At 45.3% G+C, this 18,027-nt stretch overlaps 5 protein-coding genes across 11 annotated transcripts; 2 read left to right on the forward strand and 3 right to left on the reverse strand.

Moving 5' to 3' along the window:
* The first annotated feature begins 20 nt into the window (after window positions 1-20).
* Window positions 21-3,403, forward strand: LOC111079935 (sulfhydryl oxidase 1). Its single transcript, XM_022375272.2, has 2 exons — window positions 21-1,600; window positions 2,598-3,403. The coding sequence occupies exons 1-2, from the start codon at window positions 173-175 to the stop codon at window positions 3,081-3,083; spliced, it is 1,914 nt and encodes a 637-aa protein (XP_022230964.2). The 5' UTR covers window positions 21-172; the 3' UTR covers window positions 3,084-3,403.
* LOC111079939 (transmembrane protein 183) lies at window positions 3,166-4,767 on the reverse strand. Its single transcript, XM_022375276.2, has 2 exons — window positions 4,543-4,767; window positions 3,166-4,468 (listed from the first exon to the last, which is right to left on the reverse strand). The coding sequence occupies exons 1-2, from the start codon at window positions 4,616-4,618 to the stop codon at window positions 3,594-3,596; spliced, it is 951 nt and encodes a 316-aa protein (XP_022230968.2). The 5' UTR covers window positions 4,619-4,767; the 3' UTR covers window positions 3,166-3,593.
* A 101-nt stretch (window positions 4,768-4,868) lies between these two features.
* Window positions 4,869-6,525, forward strand: LOC111079936. The gene is given in 3 exon segments (XM_022375273.2): window positions 4,869-4,972; window positions 5,045-5,366; window positions 5,368-6,525. Coding segments are annotated over 2 exon segments (1,317 nt in total). The 5' UTR covers window positions 4,869-4,972; window positions 5,045-5,072; the 3' UTR covers window positions 6,391-6,525.
* On the reverse strand, window positions 6,489-8,180 carry LOC111079938 (NSFL1 cofactor p47). The gene is made up of 5 exons (XM_022375275.2): window positions 7,990-8,180; window positions 7,728-7,918; window positions 7,243-7,671; window positions 6,820-7,176; window positions 6,489-6,743 (listed from the first exon to the last, which is right to left on the reverse strand). The coding sequence occupies exons 1-5, from the start codon at window positions 8,089-8,091 to the stop codon at window positions 6,611-6,613; spliced, it is 1,212 nt and encodes a 403-aa protein (XP_022230967.2). The 5' UTR covers window positions 8,092-8,180; the 3' UTR covers window positions 6,489-6,610.
* A 491-nt stretch (window positions 8,181-8,671) lies between these two features.
* LOC111079941 (aldehyde dehydrogenase, dimeric NADP-preferring) lies at window positions 8,672-16,214 on the reverse strand. 7 transcript variants are annotated; one of them, XM_022375285.2, is made up of 13 exons: window positions 16,131-16,190; window positions 16,036-16,074; window positions 14,463-14,557; window positions 14,103-14,161; window positions 12,402-12,582; window positions 12,101-12,322; window positions 11,880-12,043; window positions 11,577-11,807; window positions 11,317-11,514; window positions 11,017-11,132; window positions 9,623-9,758; window positions 9,404-9,554; window positions 8,672-8,833 (listed from the first exon to the last, which is right to left on the reverse strand). In XM_022375285.2, the coding sequence occupies exons 1-13, from the start codon at window positions 16,180-16,182 to the stop codon at window positions 8,816-8,818; spliced, it is 1,662 nt and encodes a 553-aa protein (XP_022230977.2). In that variant the 5' UTR covers window positions 16,183-16,190; the 3' UTR covers window positions 8,672-8,815. The 7 variants fall into 7 exon arrangements, with proteins under 7 accessions (XP_022230977.2, XP_022230973.2, XP_022230974.2 ...); XM_022375281.2 differs by lacking the exon at window positions 11,017-11,132 and adding an exon at window positions 10,246-10,361 and having other exon boundaries at window positions 16,131-16,189; XM_022375282.2 differs by lacking the exons at window positions 8,672-8,833; window positions 11,017-11,132 and adding exons at window positions 9,063-9,185; window positions 10,246-10,361 and having other exon boundaries at window positions 9,395-9,554; window positions 16,131-16,214.
* Window positions 16,215-18,027: the final 1,813 nt, after the last annotated feature.

Raw genomic sequence — 18,027 nt, forward strand, 5'->3', positions numbered from 1 at the left:
CGGAGCTGCGAGCGAAATGAGAATTCAATGAATAAGTGAGAGTGCATAGCTAATCAAAGTATTGAAACCATAAAACATTCCAAATGCTGCGGTAAAACTTATCATATCAGTCGCTTCTATATTGCAAAGCACAGCACACGAATCCCACACACACCCACTCCCACTCCGGAAAATGTCTGGTGCGCAGCTGGCAATTTTAACAGTTATTCTGCTGTTGGAGACCGTGACTGCTGGCGTCCCGCTGCAGCGATACGAGGCACTTTTGAAGCAGCAGTCAGAGCCCACAGACGACCAACTGGGCCTGTACGACGACAATGACAAGGTTGTCCAGCTGAGTGTGGCGAATTTCAATGAAACCGTGTTGGAGCAGAATCACGGCTCGCTTGTGGAGTTCTACAACACTTATTGCGGGCACTGCAGGCGCTTTGCTCCCACCTACAAGCAGGTGGCCGAGCAGCTGCATTCCTGGCAGGATGTGGTCATTGTCGGTGCCATTGACTGCGCGGCAGAGGAGAACAATGGCATCTGTCGCACCTACGAGGTGATGGGCTATCCAACTCTCCGCTACATGGGTGCGGGCTTCCAGCCCAGTGCAAAGAACTATGGCCAGGATCTCAAATCGCAGGATCCGGTCGAGATTCGCGGATTATTGGCGGGCTTCCTGGCCGCTGACAATATAACAAGCCCCAACAACACCTACTGGCCCAATTTCCACCATGTCACGGAAAACGACTCCACCGCTACCATCTTCGAGGGTCTGAGTAGCCTACGCGAGTTTGTGGCACTTGTATACGAGCCAGAGAACTCCACAGTGGGCATTGAAACGGCTCTGTTCCTCCTACAGTGGCCCTCCCTGCAGGTGCGCCGTGTCAGCGATCTGGCGGCAGCTTCCAAATTTAAAATTGATCCCACCAGTCATCAATTGTCCATTGTGGATCGCAAGGGCGAAATCACACCCTACACACCAGCGGAACAGACTGGACCATCGTATTCCCAGACCATTCAGATGGCTCTGGGCAAGAAGAACATAACACCCAGGCCGGAGAGGGTTGAGAACCAGCATGCTCCGGTTGCAGCTAATAGAGCAAGGGTTGAGCACAAGGCAATCCTCGAGGAAGTTCATCGCAACAAGCATTTCGTTTATCAGGCAGATCTCGAGCAGGCAATCCGTATAGTACTGCACAACGAAGTGCCCAAGGTTAACGAGATCGGAGGCGAACGTTTACTGGCCCTCCAACGTTTCCTGGGCGTGCTGCAACGCTACAATCCCTTGGGATCCAATGGCAACCAGCTGCTGTCCAAGCTCAAGGACTATGTGGTCCAGTTCAATCAGGAGTTGACAGGCAAACAGTTCGAGCAAGAACTGCAGCGTCTCGAGAGTCAACTGGGTCCCATCTACTCATCCACGCACTTCGTGGGCTGCACCGGCTCCAGTCCAAATCTGCGGGGCTACAGCTGCTCTCTATGGACCTTGTTCCACTTCATGACAGTGCAGGCGGCCGAGAACGAGGAGTCGCTGGATCCCCTTGAAGTGCTACAGGCCATGCACGGCTACATCAAGAACTTCTTCGGCTGCACCGAATGTGCCGATCATTTTCAGGTGAGTCACCAGTAGCTCCAGGCTATCCAGTGTACGTGTTAATGACCACAATATCGCTGATTCGAGGCAAAAGCTCTTCATATGAGATCAGTACGGTCATTAAGGGACAAGCAGACAGAGAGAGAAAGATAGAGAGGCAAAGGTGCCTGAGCCGCTGACAGTGGGGTTTTTCCATACGGAACAAATTTTTTTTTAGAAAATATTTTTGTTACAGTCGCTGGCCAGAATATATGGAATAGCCAGCACAGCTACTGCCACTGATAATTGCAGCGACAATAAAAATAATTGAGTTTATGGATCAGTAGCTCCGGCATCAGCACGGCCAGGAACTTGTGTATTCTATACAATCAATTTCGCTGAACATTATTGGAAAGCTATAATTGAACAATCACAAATTTGATGTGGATTCTTTTTTATAATTCCGACTTCTATCCGCTAAATGCTTGGTCAGCACAACAAACGATTCATAGAGGAAACCGGTTTCTATTTATTATCATATAATACAGAGATTACTACTACTACCCTCCGCAGAAAACTTTCAGATTTCGCTGTTAGGAAAATCGAAAATCATTGCAAAACCTAAACAAACAAACAAACGTGCTAATTTTGATACCCTTACCCTTGTTGAGAGTATTGTGATTTTGACGACCCCACAAAGAAATATAGCATACATATATCAAGAACGTAATCATAGCCATATATACATGTATTAGTCTTCGCACATCTTGTGTTGGTTAACCGGCTATGAAAAAATTCCCATCAAATGGAACGATCGATTTGCAAGAGTATCAAAATCTTCGATCTGCACAGAAAGAAAAAGTTTCTTGTTGACACGTTGTTTACGTTAACTAAACCGTAAGTAGTCGATTCTACGATGATATTTACGTGCAATGACATACATTCATAAGTTGGCCTGTCTTCGCAGTTGTGCCAACAGATGCGCACTTGTGACATATGCACAGCCCATTGGATAACTTGTTTTGTTTCTGTTTTGCAGGCAATGGCCTCGAGACGGAAGATATGGAGCGTGCCGAACAAGGAAGAAGCCGTACTATGGCTGTGGGCAGCGCATAACGAGGTGAACCAGCGCCTGGCCGGCGACGACACAGAAGATCCTCAGTTTCCAAAGATACAGTTTCCCAGCGAGAAGAGCTGCATCCAGTGCTACCGCACGCCCAGCTCCACGTCGGACAAAATGGAAATCAACTGGAACAAGGATGCAGTTCTAAGCTTTCTCAAAAACATAAACAATCCTCAGTTTGTAAGCAGATACGGCGTGCAACAGGAGGATCTCCTGCATGCGACGGCGGAGAAAATGCGACAAAAGCGTCAAATTTCAAGTGTATTCAGCGACATTGACATGAGGATGGGGATGCTTCTGTACGCCTTCTGCATTGTGATGATGGTCGTGGCATTCAAGCTGTTCGCCTTCAAGGGCTACCGCAAGAAGCCGTACGGACACGACCTGCTTGGCAAGGTGTAGAGCCGGGCCAGAGAGAACCAATCTTCAATGGATGATGCTTCCACTAATTTTAGTAATGACACAAAGACACCGAATGCCGGAATTTACACAATGACCACCTCTTCAATGATTTTATTGGTAGCACACACACACAAAATTATGTTTAAGATCAAAGTGTATATATGAGCAGGCTTCCTCCAGTTTTAGTCCCGTAACCATAATGATAACATTCGCTTTTTTATAACGACGATGCACACTCTTATGATTTTGTTATTAAGTATGCAAATGTGATTTCCCGCAATAACGACATCCGTGTGCGTTTGAATAAAATGTTAAATGCATTTAGCAACATCTATCTCTTGTTTACACGCTTGCTTCCGGCATTGTCTTGTCTGTCGAACACATGCTACCGGCCGCCCAGTAGCACTTTAGATAAGGAGCAACCAGCGCTGTCAGTGCCTTCAGAAAGATAACAATCACATTGATGCTCGCGCGAATGAAACAAGTGTAATTGCAAGGGTAACACGGAATTTACTTCACAAATATCTGGAAGTCTGGATGCCACCAAGGCAATACTTTGTACTTTTCAATGCGCGCGTACTTCACAGTGACAGTCGCATTTCTGCTGGAGTCTTCGGCGAAGTCTAGCTCCAAGTTCTTCGCCCGCATGTCTGTGCAGAGCAGCTCCCGGGTGGCTTTCAGGCGATAACGCGCCTGCTGTTGGCTATAGGCCAACCGCGTAGGAGTAGGCACAAACTGGCGGCACACCACAACCAGTAACATAACGCCTTCGTTTGGATTGCCAATGGCCGGTGGAAGCTGCCCTGCGTCCTCTTCCACAAGCGACTCCCAATCGCTTACAACTTGGCTAGCTGGGGCTTCAGACTCTTCAAAATTTACGCCTGGCTGCTTATTCCACAGTTTATAGCAGATTACCCACAGGCATCGGTGTTGTTTTTGCCAGCATGAGACAAAGGTGCGATGGACCAGCCAGTCGAGATTGTAGCCCTGTTCTTTTCGGACTTTCAATGGTCTGTGGCAGTAAAAGAGCGCCTTAACGACAAGCGATCGCAAGTCTTTTGTATCACAGCTACTTATTTGCTCCATCTGCAAGTGGGCTGGCAAGGCCAGGTTCCAGCCCAACGTCACGCCCGCGCAATATCGTTTATACAGGTTCCGCCAGAATGCTCGAGAGCTCACAAGCATGGCGGTCTGTTTGCATATCAGGGCGAAAGTCTGCACGTCCTCGGGATCTATATGCATGGCAATGTGGAACCAAATGTCATGGCGAATGTGGGTTATGTTGTTGTTGCTCTCCGCCATGGATGATGATGCTGGTGCGCTGACTCTGGGCGTTGGAGTCGGCTTCGCCTGAACATAGACCTCCGATTGGCGTGCATATATCGCTAGGGGGAGGGGAGCATAAAGAATAATTATTTATACAATTTAGAAGCAGAGAGCAATGTTGTGTTGTTCCCACCACATTTTCCGCTGGTCCGGTAAAATTTGCTCTTAATTAATTCGTTGCAATCAGAGGAATCACAGCTCAGGTTCATTGCTAGTGGCAGTGGCGTTCATTTCTAGCCTGTTGATTTAATTTAAATTCCACTCCCACACGGTCAACAGCAGAATATATTTCAAGAAATAGTGTGCTTCCAATAACAAAACAAACAATTTTAACTACTTTAAATACAATCAGCTGTCTGGTCTGGCTGTTGGTAGAGGGTATTCCACTAAAAGTCTTTCATTTGGGGTGGCAATACTAACAAACAGCTGTTAACAGGTAGAACATTATTGTTTATAATTAATTAATTATAATCACACAGATTTTAACAAGAAAATTGTTGTGTTCGATTTGTAGCCTCCTTCTAAAAGTAAAGGACCACACCACAGATTTATATAGTTGATAGGTAAATACTCACTTCCCAACGTACGCAAATTTGTGCCACGCTTTATTGTGGTTATTAATCTTTTAATTCAAGCAATCTTTCGCTAGGAAATCCAGAAAAAATGCGAAAATACCAACAGCTGGTGCTGTTGCTCATCTCCTGCTTGAGCGTGGGCGTGCTCTTGATGTACAAGACGGAAAACAATCGCCTCAAATATGTCCTCAAGTATGTGAACTTCTTTGGCCGCAGTGATGTCGCCGTGTTGCGCCGCTTGGAGAACGGAACCAAGGAAGATCTGCCTCAAGCGGCTCTATGGCGGCCGATGCCAGTGTGGCAGGTGATAGGGGATTCCTTCCATGCCTACTCCGCCTACTGGATGCGAAAAGAGTTGGTGGCCGGCGGAGAAGCACACGCCCTTAGTAGTTGGCAAACAGGGAGCTGTTGTGGACTTTCGATGCAGCCTGGCTGTTGGCGGGACGCGTAGTGTGCAGGGAAAATTTCGATTCCAACGCGATGCCAGTGAAAGTCTAATCAACGACAAGAGCACCAACTTTACTAGCTACCATTTCTTCTGTCAAGTGAGCCGCGACTTTGGCCAGCCGGAGAGTGTTTCATTCACGGATATCACGTCAATCAAGAGCCCGGTCAAGCTACGTTTGCATCATCTCAAGCGTGCGAGTGAGAACACAGACGCCAAGGCAGCTGCGGTGCCAGCTCGCTTACCGGCAACAGTCTGTGTGGATCTTGTGAGCTTCAACATGACCTCGAGATTCGGTCGCAGCGAAAATGCCCTGCTTCAGTTCTTTCTGATTCACCAGGCTCTCGGCATTGAACACTTTCTGGTATATAACTTCGATGAACTGCCGGAGAATATCATTCGCGTGCTGGATCGCACAAATATCCATCTGTATGGGCTTCCCTTCAACTTTCCCTTCCTGCAAAGCAACGCCACTGCCAGCCGAGTTCGCGAACTACTGCAGACTGATTGCTTACTGCGGAATGTAAACCAGGCCAGCTTCACCATACTACTGCAGCCGAACGAAGTGTTCTATCCAAATGCACGTTTTGCGCCCGATCGTTCCCAGAGTTCGCTGCAGCAGCAGCTTCGTCACTTCTCCGCCGACACAGCACGCTTCGAGTTGGCCACGTTTGCCGTCTGTTTTGAGGAACAGAAAAAACTGCTGCTCGACAATATTCAATATGACCCCGAACGAAAAGCTCCCTACAAAATGCTCCTAGAGCGCCTGGAGCTGCCCCCGACACAGATTCTGGCAAATACGGCGCACGTTGAGCTTTCGCTGTCCACCGGATTCGTGCATCGCTATGTGGACTGTTCCGATGTTGGGGCGGATGGTCTCCACGACTGGCGCAACGGAGTGCGAAAGGACTTCATGGACCACATCAACAACCTCCGCAACGAGGTGGACCTACTCATTTAAGCTAAGCTAAGCCTTTCCCTTGTTCAATTTAGTCTAAGTTCGAGTTTACATGATTTGAGAGATTACTTGACTGCCATAAAGAGAATGTTCAGAAAATGTATACATATTGGATATATAATAGATAATTATACACACTGAATCCGCAATAACTTCACCGTTAATTTTATAAGCCAAATGCTCCCCACGAGGAAAACGTAGCTTTGGTATTCCACTTAGGATTCTACTTGAGACGTTGCATGAGCGCGGCATTTTTGAGGCCAGCCTTCTCGATGGTGGAGCTATCATCGCTCAACTCGCGTGTTGGGAACGAAGAGACCAGGGTGAAATTGCTGGCCGAGTACTGTGGACGAGCTCTGAAATGAAAATGGAGAATATTTCCAGAGATGAATGACGGCTCGAAAGCCTGCAAATATTATACGAGCATATTACGTTTGTATGAATCGACGGATGTCCGAGACGGTGTGTGTCAAATTGAACTGCGCAGCCAGGCGGGAGCCGTCGGCAAGACGTATCTGCAGTGTGGTCGATGGAGCTTCCGAGTTCAAATTGATAGCATCACGAGCGTTGGCCTCTTGTTGGGCGGCTTCGCCGGGAGGCACGGCTGCAGCGGCCGCAGCGACGGCAGGGGCTTTTGTGGTGACAACATTTGTCACGGGGCTACCGAGCTTCTGCCCGGATCCTTTGAATGTCTGAGGTGCTGCCTGGCGCTTGAAGTCCTCATGTCTGTGATCCTCTACATCGACGTTGACCATGCGGCCCATTTCCAGCAACTCCTGAGGTATTTCCCTAGCCAAACAGAAGCATTCTCAATACAATTTCTGTTGCTAAATGTGGAACGTGATCGTTGCTTACCCGCGCATGACAGTCTCTAGGAATTCTTTGTTCTCTGGATCATCGTAGTGACGCAGTTCTCCCCCATCGATGGAGAAACCCTGGCTCCAAAGTTTAAGTACCACTACCGGTTTGTTGCCCGACGTCTCTGTCGCACGATTTATGCCCACGGCTGTGTGATCGCTATCGGTCATGCCCAGTCGCATTCCCTGGCCCCAAACGTTGCCGCTACCAGCGCCTCCAGAGGAGCCACTGCTGGTCGAAGGACCAAGATCGCCTACGTTCTGCTCCTGAGCTGAGCGCATCATATCGGAAAGTTGTTCGCGAAAGTTCTTGCGTTTGGGTGGGCCCAATACCTGTTGGCCAGAGCGGTCCGAGCCCCCCGCATAGAATGCCTGATGCTCCTCGTCGTCCGAGGGCTCTTTCGACATGTCGTTTAGTGTGGCGAACCTATCACCAAATAGTTGTTACTTTTAAGACTTTTAAGGGTTTTTCATTTCACTTACTTTGGCTTGGCCTTTGTTGCCTTTTTTCCAGCATCAGCGCCGGCGCTTTTGGTGGTGGCTGCTGCTGCGGTGGCTGTGCCACTGCTAGAAGTTGGTGCCACGGGTGTAGTTGGCGATGGTTCGTTCGACTGCCCAGTTGTCGGAGTGGGTGGCATGTCACTTTGGGTGGTCCAGTAGTTGCCCAAAGCTTGCTAACAGGGCAAAAATGCATTAGTATTTGCTGCATCATGGCTGTTAAGTCGCCGGCCCTTGCATGTCTCACCTCTATGTCCCACTCGGAGCTGTTCAAGTAGAACGTGGCCGTGTTGTCGTCAGTGCCGGTAATTTCAATGAATTGTGCAACCATATCGCCGCGAGCGGCCATTTTATCAATGTATTTTTTAATATTTTCACGTAAATGATTGACAAAAAATTTGTGCCTACGATAATAAGGTGTCAAACCAAAGAGGGCACTATCGATAGTATCGATATTTTGCTGCTATCCTCTACTATCGATGGTTTTGAGACTATCATGATAGTATCGAGCTACAGTCGTTGCGCTTTTGATATGTTTGGATTGGCTGCTCTAAAATACGAAGACAAATTTTTACAATGGACAAGTTCCTAAAAGGTTTCGATGGTTTTTTAATTATTATTATTATATTATATATATATTATATTATATATTATTATATTATATTATATTACGATAGTATCGATTGTTTTTTTTTAAACATTCAAAACTTTCGATGACAGCTCTAATAAACAATAATTCCAAACAGTGGACTTATCGAACAAAATATACCTAAACTGGTATATGTGGTATATTTAATCTATATTTCGGTATTTAATGGTATATTTCATATGATGTGGTCAACGACAGTGTTGCAAAACTTACACCAGATTCCGCTAAATTCAAAAATTCCGACCCACGACCCAACGGAAAGAAGAACACTTCACGCCAATTTGTTTTGACATATATTGTAGTAAGCATTCACATTTGTATAAAATAGCAACTAAATAACAATAACTAATATGTGTAACACGAAGTATCCAAAGCTAGACATGACCCACCGATATGCGTTTAATAAGTATAAAAGTTTTGACCTTTATTCAGTTGAATTTTTCTGAAAATAAAAATTGGAGTACGGGATAAATAAAATAATGCTCATTTGGGCAAGCGATTTCCGATCCATAAAAGCATCTATACGAGTACAGTTCATGGTTTCATTTGAGAGCTTCGTGCATCCAAACACACACAAAAACCCTGCTCCAAATTCTGTGAGTAAGTGAATGTACGGGTGTGTGTGGTGATGGTGGTTAGTATCAGCTTAGCATTAAAACCAGTAAAGAAACTATTCTACGAGTATACATTTATTTCAAACAGATCCACATCTAAATGGTTGGCTCCACTGGTTAGGCTGCCGGCGTGATGGTCTCTCGGTGCTACTCACGATCCTAACGCGACAACAGCTTACCCTAAATACGGCGGACAGTGGCGGTAGTGTATGAATTGGGTAGAATGCGGGTGAAGGGTGTTGTTGTTGTTGTTTTGATGCAGGTTCGAGTGTTGTCCCAGTAATGTTGTGTGTTCGAGAGTAGGCATGGTACAGAAGATGTGCATGGAAGATAATCATACGTTTAATATATACAGATTGCCGGTGAGTGTGAGTTGCAAGCATAAATACCTTTCTTACCTGTAGGTAATAGTTGGCCAGCACCGTCAGACCCACGCCCAGGCCGACGGCCAGCACATGCGTCAGATAGAAATTGGGCAGAGGACGGCGCTTGCGCAGCAGGAATGACAGGAACGATCCCTTGCGATCCGAATACGGGGGATAGCGAGCTCTGCGAAAACAAAACAAAAAACATGTATATTATCCCAATCGGGCGGGCAATGGAAACTGCAAACTTACGAAGCCAACTTCTCACCGATCGCTGACAGATCCTTGCCCAGACACGACTTCTTGTGTGTGAAGGTGTCGAAGCCGTATTTGCCATGGTAGGAGCCCATGCCGCTCATGCCAACGCCGCCGAAGGGCAGCACATCAACTGTGGATTTGAGCAGAAGCCATGTGAGATGTTTTCTTTTATAATTACCTATTAAGGGCTACCACCAAAGTTATGTTTAGTAGTCTTAGTTACTCTTACGATTCTATGTACCAAGCATTATATTGTTAAGCAAATTCCAGCCAAAGAACCCAAGTCATTAAACCCCAACCAAAACCGAAACAAAGAGCTTTAATTTAAATTCAAAAATATGTGCTGCGGCGTGTTTGTCTTACTGGGCTGTGCTGTGGTGTGCTGTGCTGTCTGTAGCTGTGGTGCTCTTGGTGTTCTACATATGTCTACAGTCAAATGTCAGGGGTGTTTGTGCATAATTTGCAATTCAAACATTGATTGATTGAGTGAGGCAGTGCGCAGACCCCATAAAATAGGGTCCAACATCCAATATGGATATACAACATGGACTACTTGTACTACTCAAATAAGTGCTCTTATCTATAACTATACATATGTACATTAGCATAGCAAATACCTCCACAATGCATAATAGTTTCGTTGCTGCAGAATCCGCCGCTTGTGGTATTGCTCTGGAACTCTTTAACTAGCTTGTTCGAGTTTGAGAACACGTAAATTACAAGAGGTTTTTCTCTATTTACGGGAAGTAAGGAAGGAGAAGGAAGTAATTGTTAAGCAGATTAAGTGACAGTTTTTAACATTAGAGTGCAGTTGATGTGTCGACTTCTTCGAGCATCAACATCAACCAGAGCTAAAAAAAGAGATTGTTACACATAAAAGACAAACCAAGAAACATTCGCAGATCTGTTTGAACGTTTTCTCTGTTCTTATCCACAGATCTGCAAACATCACATCAATGACATGAATACAACACGAAATGCGCAAAGTTGGATGAAAAGTGTCAGGGGGGGTGGGGGAGTCAGGGGCTGTTGGACCGTTAGAGCTAGTCAGACCTAGCTGCCCGGGCGAATCAGCCGCCGGGTAGGGATTGGGAATAACAAAACACACTAGGGAGCATTCAACGAGGAGGCTAAGTATATACAAAAGTATTTATCACCACCACCAGATATAAATACATATATTTAAAAAATTTTAAAAATAAATAAATTCTCAAAAACAGTTTTGGGCGAAAAAAAAGGGAGACCAAAACCTTAGAGGGGAAGCAAGACTATAAAAATATAAAAGGCGGAACGGAATACTTGGGAGCGTATCGTTTAAGCCGTAGCCGCTAGCATTATCCACAGCCATTAAGTTCTGATTCAATTTGACCTTGTTGGGGGTCTCTTACCGGCATAATGCATTATCGTATCGTTTACGCACAGTCCGCCCGATTGTGTGCCGTTTACGAACAGATTTTGAACCTCTGTTTCCGATGTGAAAATATACAGGACAAGTGGACTCTCTCTAAGAGAAAAACATTTCGAGCCGGACATTTGTATTGGTGTGTTGTTGTTGTTGTTGTTGTTGTAATTGTAATTGTTGGTGTATTGTGGTATTGTGGCAGATGAAAAAGACAAATGAAAAGATGTATCCAGACAGGGACAAGAGGGACAATCAGTCGGTTGAAATGACACACAGACGGACATACCTGGCATTGATGAACTTGATTGCATCGTAGGCACTCTCCACGGTGTAGATGGGCAAGATGGGGCCGAATATCTCCTCCTCCATTATGGGGTCATTCGGCTTGACATCGACCAGGATTGTGGGCTCAATGTAACGCTCGCCGGCATCGTACTTACCGCCCACAGCGACGCGTCCCGACTTCATTAGCCCCAGCAGGCGCCTGTAAGGCAAACAAAAATAGTGTCAGTGTGTCGGTCATGCTCCTTTTTGGTTTCTGCTCACTGGAAATTGCCGCTGTTGATCACACGGCTCAGGTCGGGACTGCTCTGAATGTTCTCGCCGTACCACTCTTTGAGCACGTCCTTGGCTTCGGCCACGAACTTGTCCTGCATCTCCTTTGAGCAGAGGATGTAGTCGGGCGCAATGCAGGTCTGCCCGCAATTGATTAGCTTGCCCCACAGGATTCGCTTGACAGCTGTGCGCAACTCCACCGACTTGTCAATGTAGCAGGGACTGAGAGAAGAAGAACACGCATGAATCACCCCTCCCATCCGATGCTGAATGGAATGCACGTGGAATGCTCACCTCTTGCCGCCCAGCTCCAGGGTGGTGGGCGTCAGGTGCTTGTTGGCCGACGCATGAATGATTTTGCCGACGCGGGTGGAGCCCGTGTAGAAGATGTAGTCGAAGCGCTGTTTGAGCAGCTCAGCCGTTTCGCTGGGTCCACCGCAGACAACTGGATAGCAGTCCTGATGCGAATTAGTTGATTAGTATTAGTTCAGGATTTGTTGGAATTGGGTGCTCACATTGTCCAGATACTTTGGAATGACTTCGGCAATAAACTTGGCGCAGCTGCCGGCGATCTCGCTGGGCTTGATCACCACACAGTTTCCGGCGGCAATGGCAGAGGCCACGGGGACCAGCAGCAACTGCAACGGATAGTTCCATGCACCAATCACTAGGACAACGCCAAAGGGATCGTTGTAGATCTGCACATCGTCCATAATGTTGATGATCGACTTGGAGGGCTGAAAGAGAGAGCGAGAGAGCAATGGTAGAACGATCTAGTAATTACAGTAGAGTGGAGTGGAGTGGAGTGGAGCTTACTTTCTCTGCCTTGACCCAATCACTCAGATGGTACAGAATGTGCTTGATGTCGTTCTTCATGAATTCGGTCTCCACGATCAGACTCTCCTGCTTGGGCCGACGCAGATCCGCCTCCAAGGCACTGATAATGTCGCACTCGTTCTCCTCATAGCAACGCAGCAGATTCTCCAGCTGCTTGCGTCTGCGAATGCGAAAATAAGCCAAAAAAAAATAGTAGATAGATAAATGATGATGATGGGATGAGCAGTTCCGCGGCAAGAGCGCGAAACAAAGACCAAAACAAAATCAATACTCAATCACGATGCACGAGAGCCTCTTGGGGAAGGTCAATGCTATTTTATAGCCAGTTATGAAAAATTCTACGCGAAATATTTGTGACTCAACGTAAATGTGTGTGGGGATGGGGGGACTGTGTCTGAACTGAGACTGGGGTGTGCTTGCTAATCGGCGTTAGAACCGTAAAACCGGCTTGAGAACCAGACTAAAACCAGATCCAATTGAACCGGTACGGTAGCCCAACAATGATCATGTCGATGCTTACGGATCGATCCAATTCTCGTCTGAGTATGTCAGCGGGAGTCAAGGTTGGGTAAGGTAAACAGCCTCTGGCAGTGGCAGTGGCAGTGCACATTGAAATTGCAATTGATTGAACAGCATTTGGTTATGACAAACACAAAGCCATAAACATAGTATCAGATATATAAAAAAACAATATATCCAAGCGATCGTTGTGAATATAAATAAAGCAATTAGCGGGGCGCACTGGACGACGACGGATGACCAGTCCAATATTTCGTATTGGAATTATCAAGCAAATGTATTTAAATATAATCAAAGCAAAGCAAAGCCCGTATTCAAGAGTAGAGAATCGAAGCCGGAGAAGAAGAAGTTGAGTTGCCAAAGGCGAAAACGTTCATAGAACGTGTTCGATCATTTGTTCGTATCGGATCGCAGTGGAGCTTTGGAAAGATCATGAAATTAAATAGCCAGCAGCCAAGCAGCAGCCTTGAGCGCAGATTCTTCCGCACTTCCGTTTCACACTTGGCACTTGGCACTCAAAACTATCGGCATATCGCCTGTTCTCCATGTGTCTTTGTTCTTCTCTTCTTATATATTTTGTTCGTTTATTAACATATCCATAAATGTATTGTGTGTGCCTGTGCCTGTATCTGCATCTGTGTTCGTGCGACTATTGTTGGACCGAGCGAGCTGCCCGTGGGGTATAATGGTAATTATTCCAGTTACTTGCCCGGCCAGATAGAACAACAAGTTCAGAGTTACCTAATTGCATTCAAAGTACAACCCCCAACCCACCAACCACTTTCCGGAGTCAAAGTTCCTATTAAACAGTCGACTGGGTCGTGCGGGGGGCACTAATGCATATCAGAATGTACAAGTCTGTAGACTTTGCTCGCGTTTGGACATACAGAATAAATATAACTATACTATCTACGCTTCTTATCAGCCAAAGAGGACGTCCCAAAGTTCAGAGCTCCCCCTTTCACGGGGCAGCTGGGAAACTATGTGGAAAAAAACATAGAAATTACTACTCGTACCTCGCTGAAGCCGAAACCGCTGTAACGTAATAGCAATAATAACAGACCAGGCCAGGCCCCAGCTGGTGTGGCATAAACATAAACAGCTTCAGCTTCAGCAACAGCTACAGGTTTTTTTGTCTTCCCATATTCCGATGCCACTTACCGAAAGTTTACGTTCCTGGTCTTGCCGCTGGCGAATGCTAGCCGGGCGCGTTGCAATGTCTGCCCGTTGTTGTTGTTCATCGTAGTTGGTGTTTTATATGGTATGGGGGGGATCGGATTTGGCGGCGTTCAGTTGTTGGTTTTTCACAATTCGTAATAACCGAGAGTGATGTGATGGAGAGCATGCAACACGCATACGAGACGACGACGACGAAAACAAAAAATTCAAAATAAAAATAAAATCAAACACAATGAGGCATAATGTTCGTTACGTGCACAATACAACAATATTCGTTGTTGTGTGTTAATAACTGTTATATATATTTTTTTTTTCTTATTCGCTGTGCACTGGAACACTCACATCGTCGAAATTGGCCATTATGTCGGACTCGGACTGGAACTGTGATGTGGATGCGGCTGCAGGGACGCTGGGGGATTCGCTTTCAGTTTCTGGTTCTGCGAGATGGGAGAGAGGGAGACGAGACACACCAAAACATAAGCAACACTTTGTTTTGTTTGTTTGACTTTTTGCACATTCACTCCGACTGTTTGGACTATTTGGTTTGTTTGCTGTTCAGACTAAGAAGAGACTCTTTTCACGGAAACATGCACGCCGAACGCAGGCAGGCGGAATAAAACACGGAGTGGAGCTATCTTTACTGTTGTTGAACGCTTCGAAAAATACAGTAAAGTAAATTGTGGAAAAGCTTGTTGATCAAAAGCAAAGCTGTCCGACAAGTTATCGAATTGACGCAGGGTTGCTTAGCGCACAGCTGCTTTGTTACTCTGGCAATCGGTTGACAGAAGCTTTTCCAACGGTTTTATTTGAATTATAAAATTCAAATTTTCGAATAGAATGCCGTGCTGCATTACATGTTTTACCCGAATATTCGTTTGTAAAACTTTTCCTACTCTCGCAACTCATTCTATTTTTTATTTTATTTGAATTTATTTAATTGACTACGGAAACCTGGCCTGCGTTGCTTACACATGTACTTAACCATATTTCACTCGCAAAAACCTCTGTTCCTCTGGAAGGGAACAAATATGGAATGTTTTCGGAAAACACTTGTTTATATGTATCACTTTTTTGTTTATCGCTCACTATAGCAAACCCACCTTTCCAGAACAAATGCCGGCCGGTACTGAATGAACTGTTCTTCTACAGGAAAAAAATAAACTCGACAACCGACAACTTTTATCAGCAAATACATAAACGTGTTGCTTATGGCAATACATGTACTTAATTTGTACATACATACATATGTATTTACTTTTGTTGTGGTGTCGGATTTTGGGCTGATAACAACTAATCCGGCTGCATGTTTGAAGCATTTAAAACTTTATTCTCGGGCATACATACATATGTAATTAGTTCCATATTATATAGTATAGACAGCTGTGAAAATGATTCACATTTGCGATTAAGCGTATGCTTGTATGTATGTACATATGTATGTATCTTTACTTTACTTTTTGCTATTCATTTTACTTTAATTTCTATCATCCCTTTAATTAATGCTTTCTAATGCTGATTGCGTACAAATTCTGACTGATAAACTACAAATAGTCAGCATGATGTGACATTTCTAGCATTATGCATGGGTACACATGTAGTACCAGCCCCACAAACTTATTTGGACTTCAATTTGATGCATCAGCACCCTGAAGGCCTTGGGGTTAATGGCTTTAACTATTAACTGGGGTAAAATCTGTTATACTTGAACTTTTGTGCGATTCTATCAACTATTCTGTCTATCATTACGTTGGGGATGATACAATGCAACAATACAATACAATGCAACAACTGTGTAGCTCAGACATCTGCCATGATTGTATTAAAATAACAGAAATTACTTTTTTCTTAGATATTTTTAGAAATGATTACTAAAATCCCCATCCTACTGCGATGTTTAACCATCAGTCAGACTTACCAATGTCAATCACCGTCGATATCGTCCGTTCGCTGGCAGCTACAATGGGTAATCAATATGAATGTTAAATTTCGCTGAACAAAGTAATTGCTTACCATTAGATTGGCCGGTGCCGCTGTCAGATGGCTTTGTCACATTGTACCCCATTATTGTTGTGTTACAGTTATTAAATCTGGAAGTCTGTTGGTATTGTTACAGTGGCAAGGATTGAAAGTATTAGTTAGCGACCACTGACGGTAATGGGAAAATCAATTAAAGGGGCACATATTCCGAGGAATTGCAGGACCTCGAATAAGGTTTAGCCCTCGTTGTCACATGTGATACGGTTCCCTGGCTCAGTTTCGAGATAATCCAAGTGCACTGTGCATATAAGTATATATAATTTATATTTTATGGTAGTATAAGAGTATCAAAACCCTACAATCAATTTCAAGTTCAAACATGGCACACTCCGAGCCACACGAAAATGTCATTTAGCCCTTGTTAAGATATTGCCCAATAGCCAAGCCAGTCCAGTAATGAACGGAACGGCACGCATTTAGCACTACTGCGCGTATTTGCCACTTTCATTGAGTCTCGGATCACGTTTCTGCATGACAACATAATCGCACAACATGCGGAGTATATGTACAAAATTGTATACTAGTTTTAGTTATAGTTTTAGTTCCAGTTTCACTTTCGTTGCAGCATCTCGGGCCACTTAATTGTCAACTCTGTGTGTTGGCTAATAGCCAAGGCTGCCCCGCCCAGAGTTCGTACCCGTTTGCAGGCCCCCCCTTGTCAAGTCAATTTACTAGTCGTCAGAAGATTAAATAATATGCGTCCGGTACTTGGAAATTGGCTTAATCTGTGTGAAATCTGCGCGCACGATAACAGCCAAAGCAAAGGCCAATCATAAACTGAGTCCGTACTCCCAGAAATTGTTCCGCAGACCCCCTGGACAGAGCTGGTGGTATCGGTTTTGTGCCGTACCATTGCACTCGCCAACTGTTCGGTTCGGCTTCGCGTAGTGCTGTGTGCTGGCTTACATGGAGCTTGCTTTAATTAGACTCTGGCTCCCCGTTTCTATTTGTATGCGCAACCTGTCGCCTTCGTGGCCCACACTGACGCCCGCAACTGAAAAATAAAAGTGGTTCGAAACCAACCGTATTGAAATCTTTAAAGCACGCACCCGTCCAGGCGATAGCGATGGAGATGAGAGACGCGCAATCGGATTCAAATACTCATAGATTCACTTGACGCGGCCACGTTCAAAACACGTATGCGCCCGGTCGGCTCTGGCGTGAGTCGGGAGACCAGCTAAATTATCCAATCTAACCCGTACCGTACTCTGTGCACAGTGGCTGTCTCAGAGTTAGCTAGGAGTGCGAATGCAAATGGGAGTTTATGGTGGCGTTTTCCAGTTTACTTTGGATCTTTGTTTTCTCAAGAGACCACAACTTTAATTTGATTGATTCTTAGGGCGCATAGGGCGCAGCTAATTAAATGACGAAAGCTGATGATGATTGATGGGAACACAAATGATACGATCTCCAAAAAAAAATTTGCTACAAGAGGAGGAGTGCTGAAGGTGGGCCAAAGATCATCCATCCCTTCGACAATCATTTGTTTGCTCTCCCCGTAACAGCAAACCGAGTGACTGGTAAATTGTAAAACCAACAAATAACCGGTTACGGATAAAAGTGTATTTCTATTTGAGTGCTACTCATATAAGGCGTCGCATCTGACAGCAAGCACTGACCATGAAAGCCGGAATCGGAGGCCATCTGCCGCTGCCCGAGATCAAGATTAGCGTGCTCCCCGCCAGGGAGCTCACAAATTGCTATAATCTTAGACAACATCGAGCTGGATTCTAAAAGTACGAGTTTTTATTAATTACCCCTTCTCGCCATAAATAGATACATATTTATATTATAATGGATCTGGACTTTGGCTCAGTTTGCTCAACTTTATGCCCCAACAAAGCATATGGAAACGGAAAAGTGAATTGAA

Source organism: Drosophila obscura, unplaced genomic scaffold (assembly GCF_018151105.1).
Source record: "Drosophila obscura isolate BZ-5 IFL unplaced genomic scaffold, ASM1815110v1 contig_186, whole genome shotgun sequence".
In the NCBI taxonomy this organism is placed as follows: Eukaryota; Metazoa; Arthropoda; class Insecta; order Diptera; family Drosophilidae; genus Drosophila; species Drosophila obscura.

Excerpts from the sequence above, each read along its gene's own strand:
- LOC111079935 (XM_022375272.2), top strand. The coding sequence starts at position 173 with ATGTCTGGTGCGCAGCTGGCAATTTTAACAGTTATTCTGCTGTTGGAG. Across the intron at positions 1,601-2,597 it reads AATGTGCCGATCATTTTCAG|GCAATGGCCTCGAGACGGAA; the intron begins GTGAGTCACCAG and ends TCTGTTTTGCAG.
- LOC111079939 (XM_022375276.2), bottom strand. The coding sequence starts at position 4,618 with ATGAACCTGAGCTGTGATTCCTCTGATTGCAACGAATTAATTAAGAGC. Across the intron at positions 4,469-4,542 it reads CCGGACCAGCGGAAAATGTG|CGATATATGCACGCCAATCG; the intron begins GTGGGAACAACA and ends CCCTCCCCCTAG.
- LOC111079938 (XM_022375275.2), bottom strand. The coding sequence starts at position 8,091 with ATGGCCGCTCGCGGCGATATGGTTGCACAATTCATTGAAATTACCGGC. Across the intron at positions 7,919-7,989 it reads GCTCCGAGTGGGACATAGAG|CAAGCTTTGGGCAACTACTG; the intron begins GTGAGACATGCA and ends TTGCCCTGTTAG. Across the intron at positions 7,177-7,242 it reads CTAGAGACTGTCATGCGCGG|GGAAATACCTCAGGAGTTGC; the intron begins GTAAGCAACGAT and ends CTGTTTGGCTAG.
- LOC111079941 (XM_022375282.2), bottom strand. The coding sequence starts at position 16,182 with ATGGGGTACAATGTGACAAAGCCATCTGACAGCGGCACCGGCCAATCT. Across the intron at positions 14,558-16,035 it reads ATCGACGGTGATTGACATTG|AACCAGAAACTGAAAGCGAA; the intron begins GTAAGTCTGACT and ends CCCATCTCGCAG. Across the intron at positions 9,186-9,394 it reads ATTACCTACAGGTAAGAAAG|GGTAAGCTGTTGTCGCGTTA; the intron begins GTATTTATGCTT and ends CGCCGTATTTAG.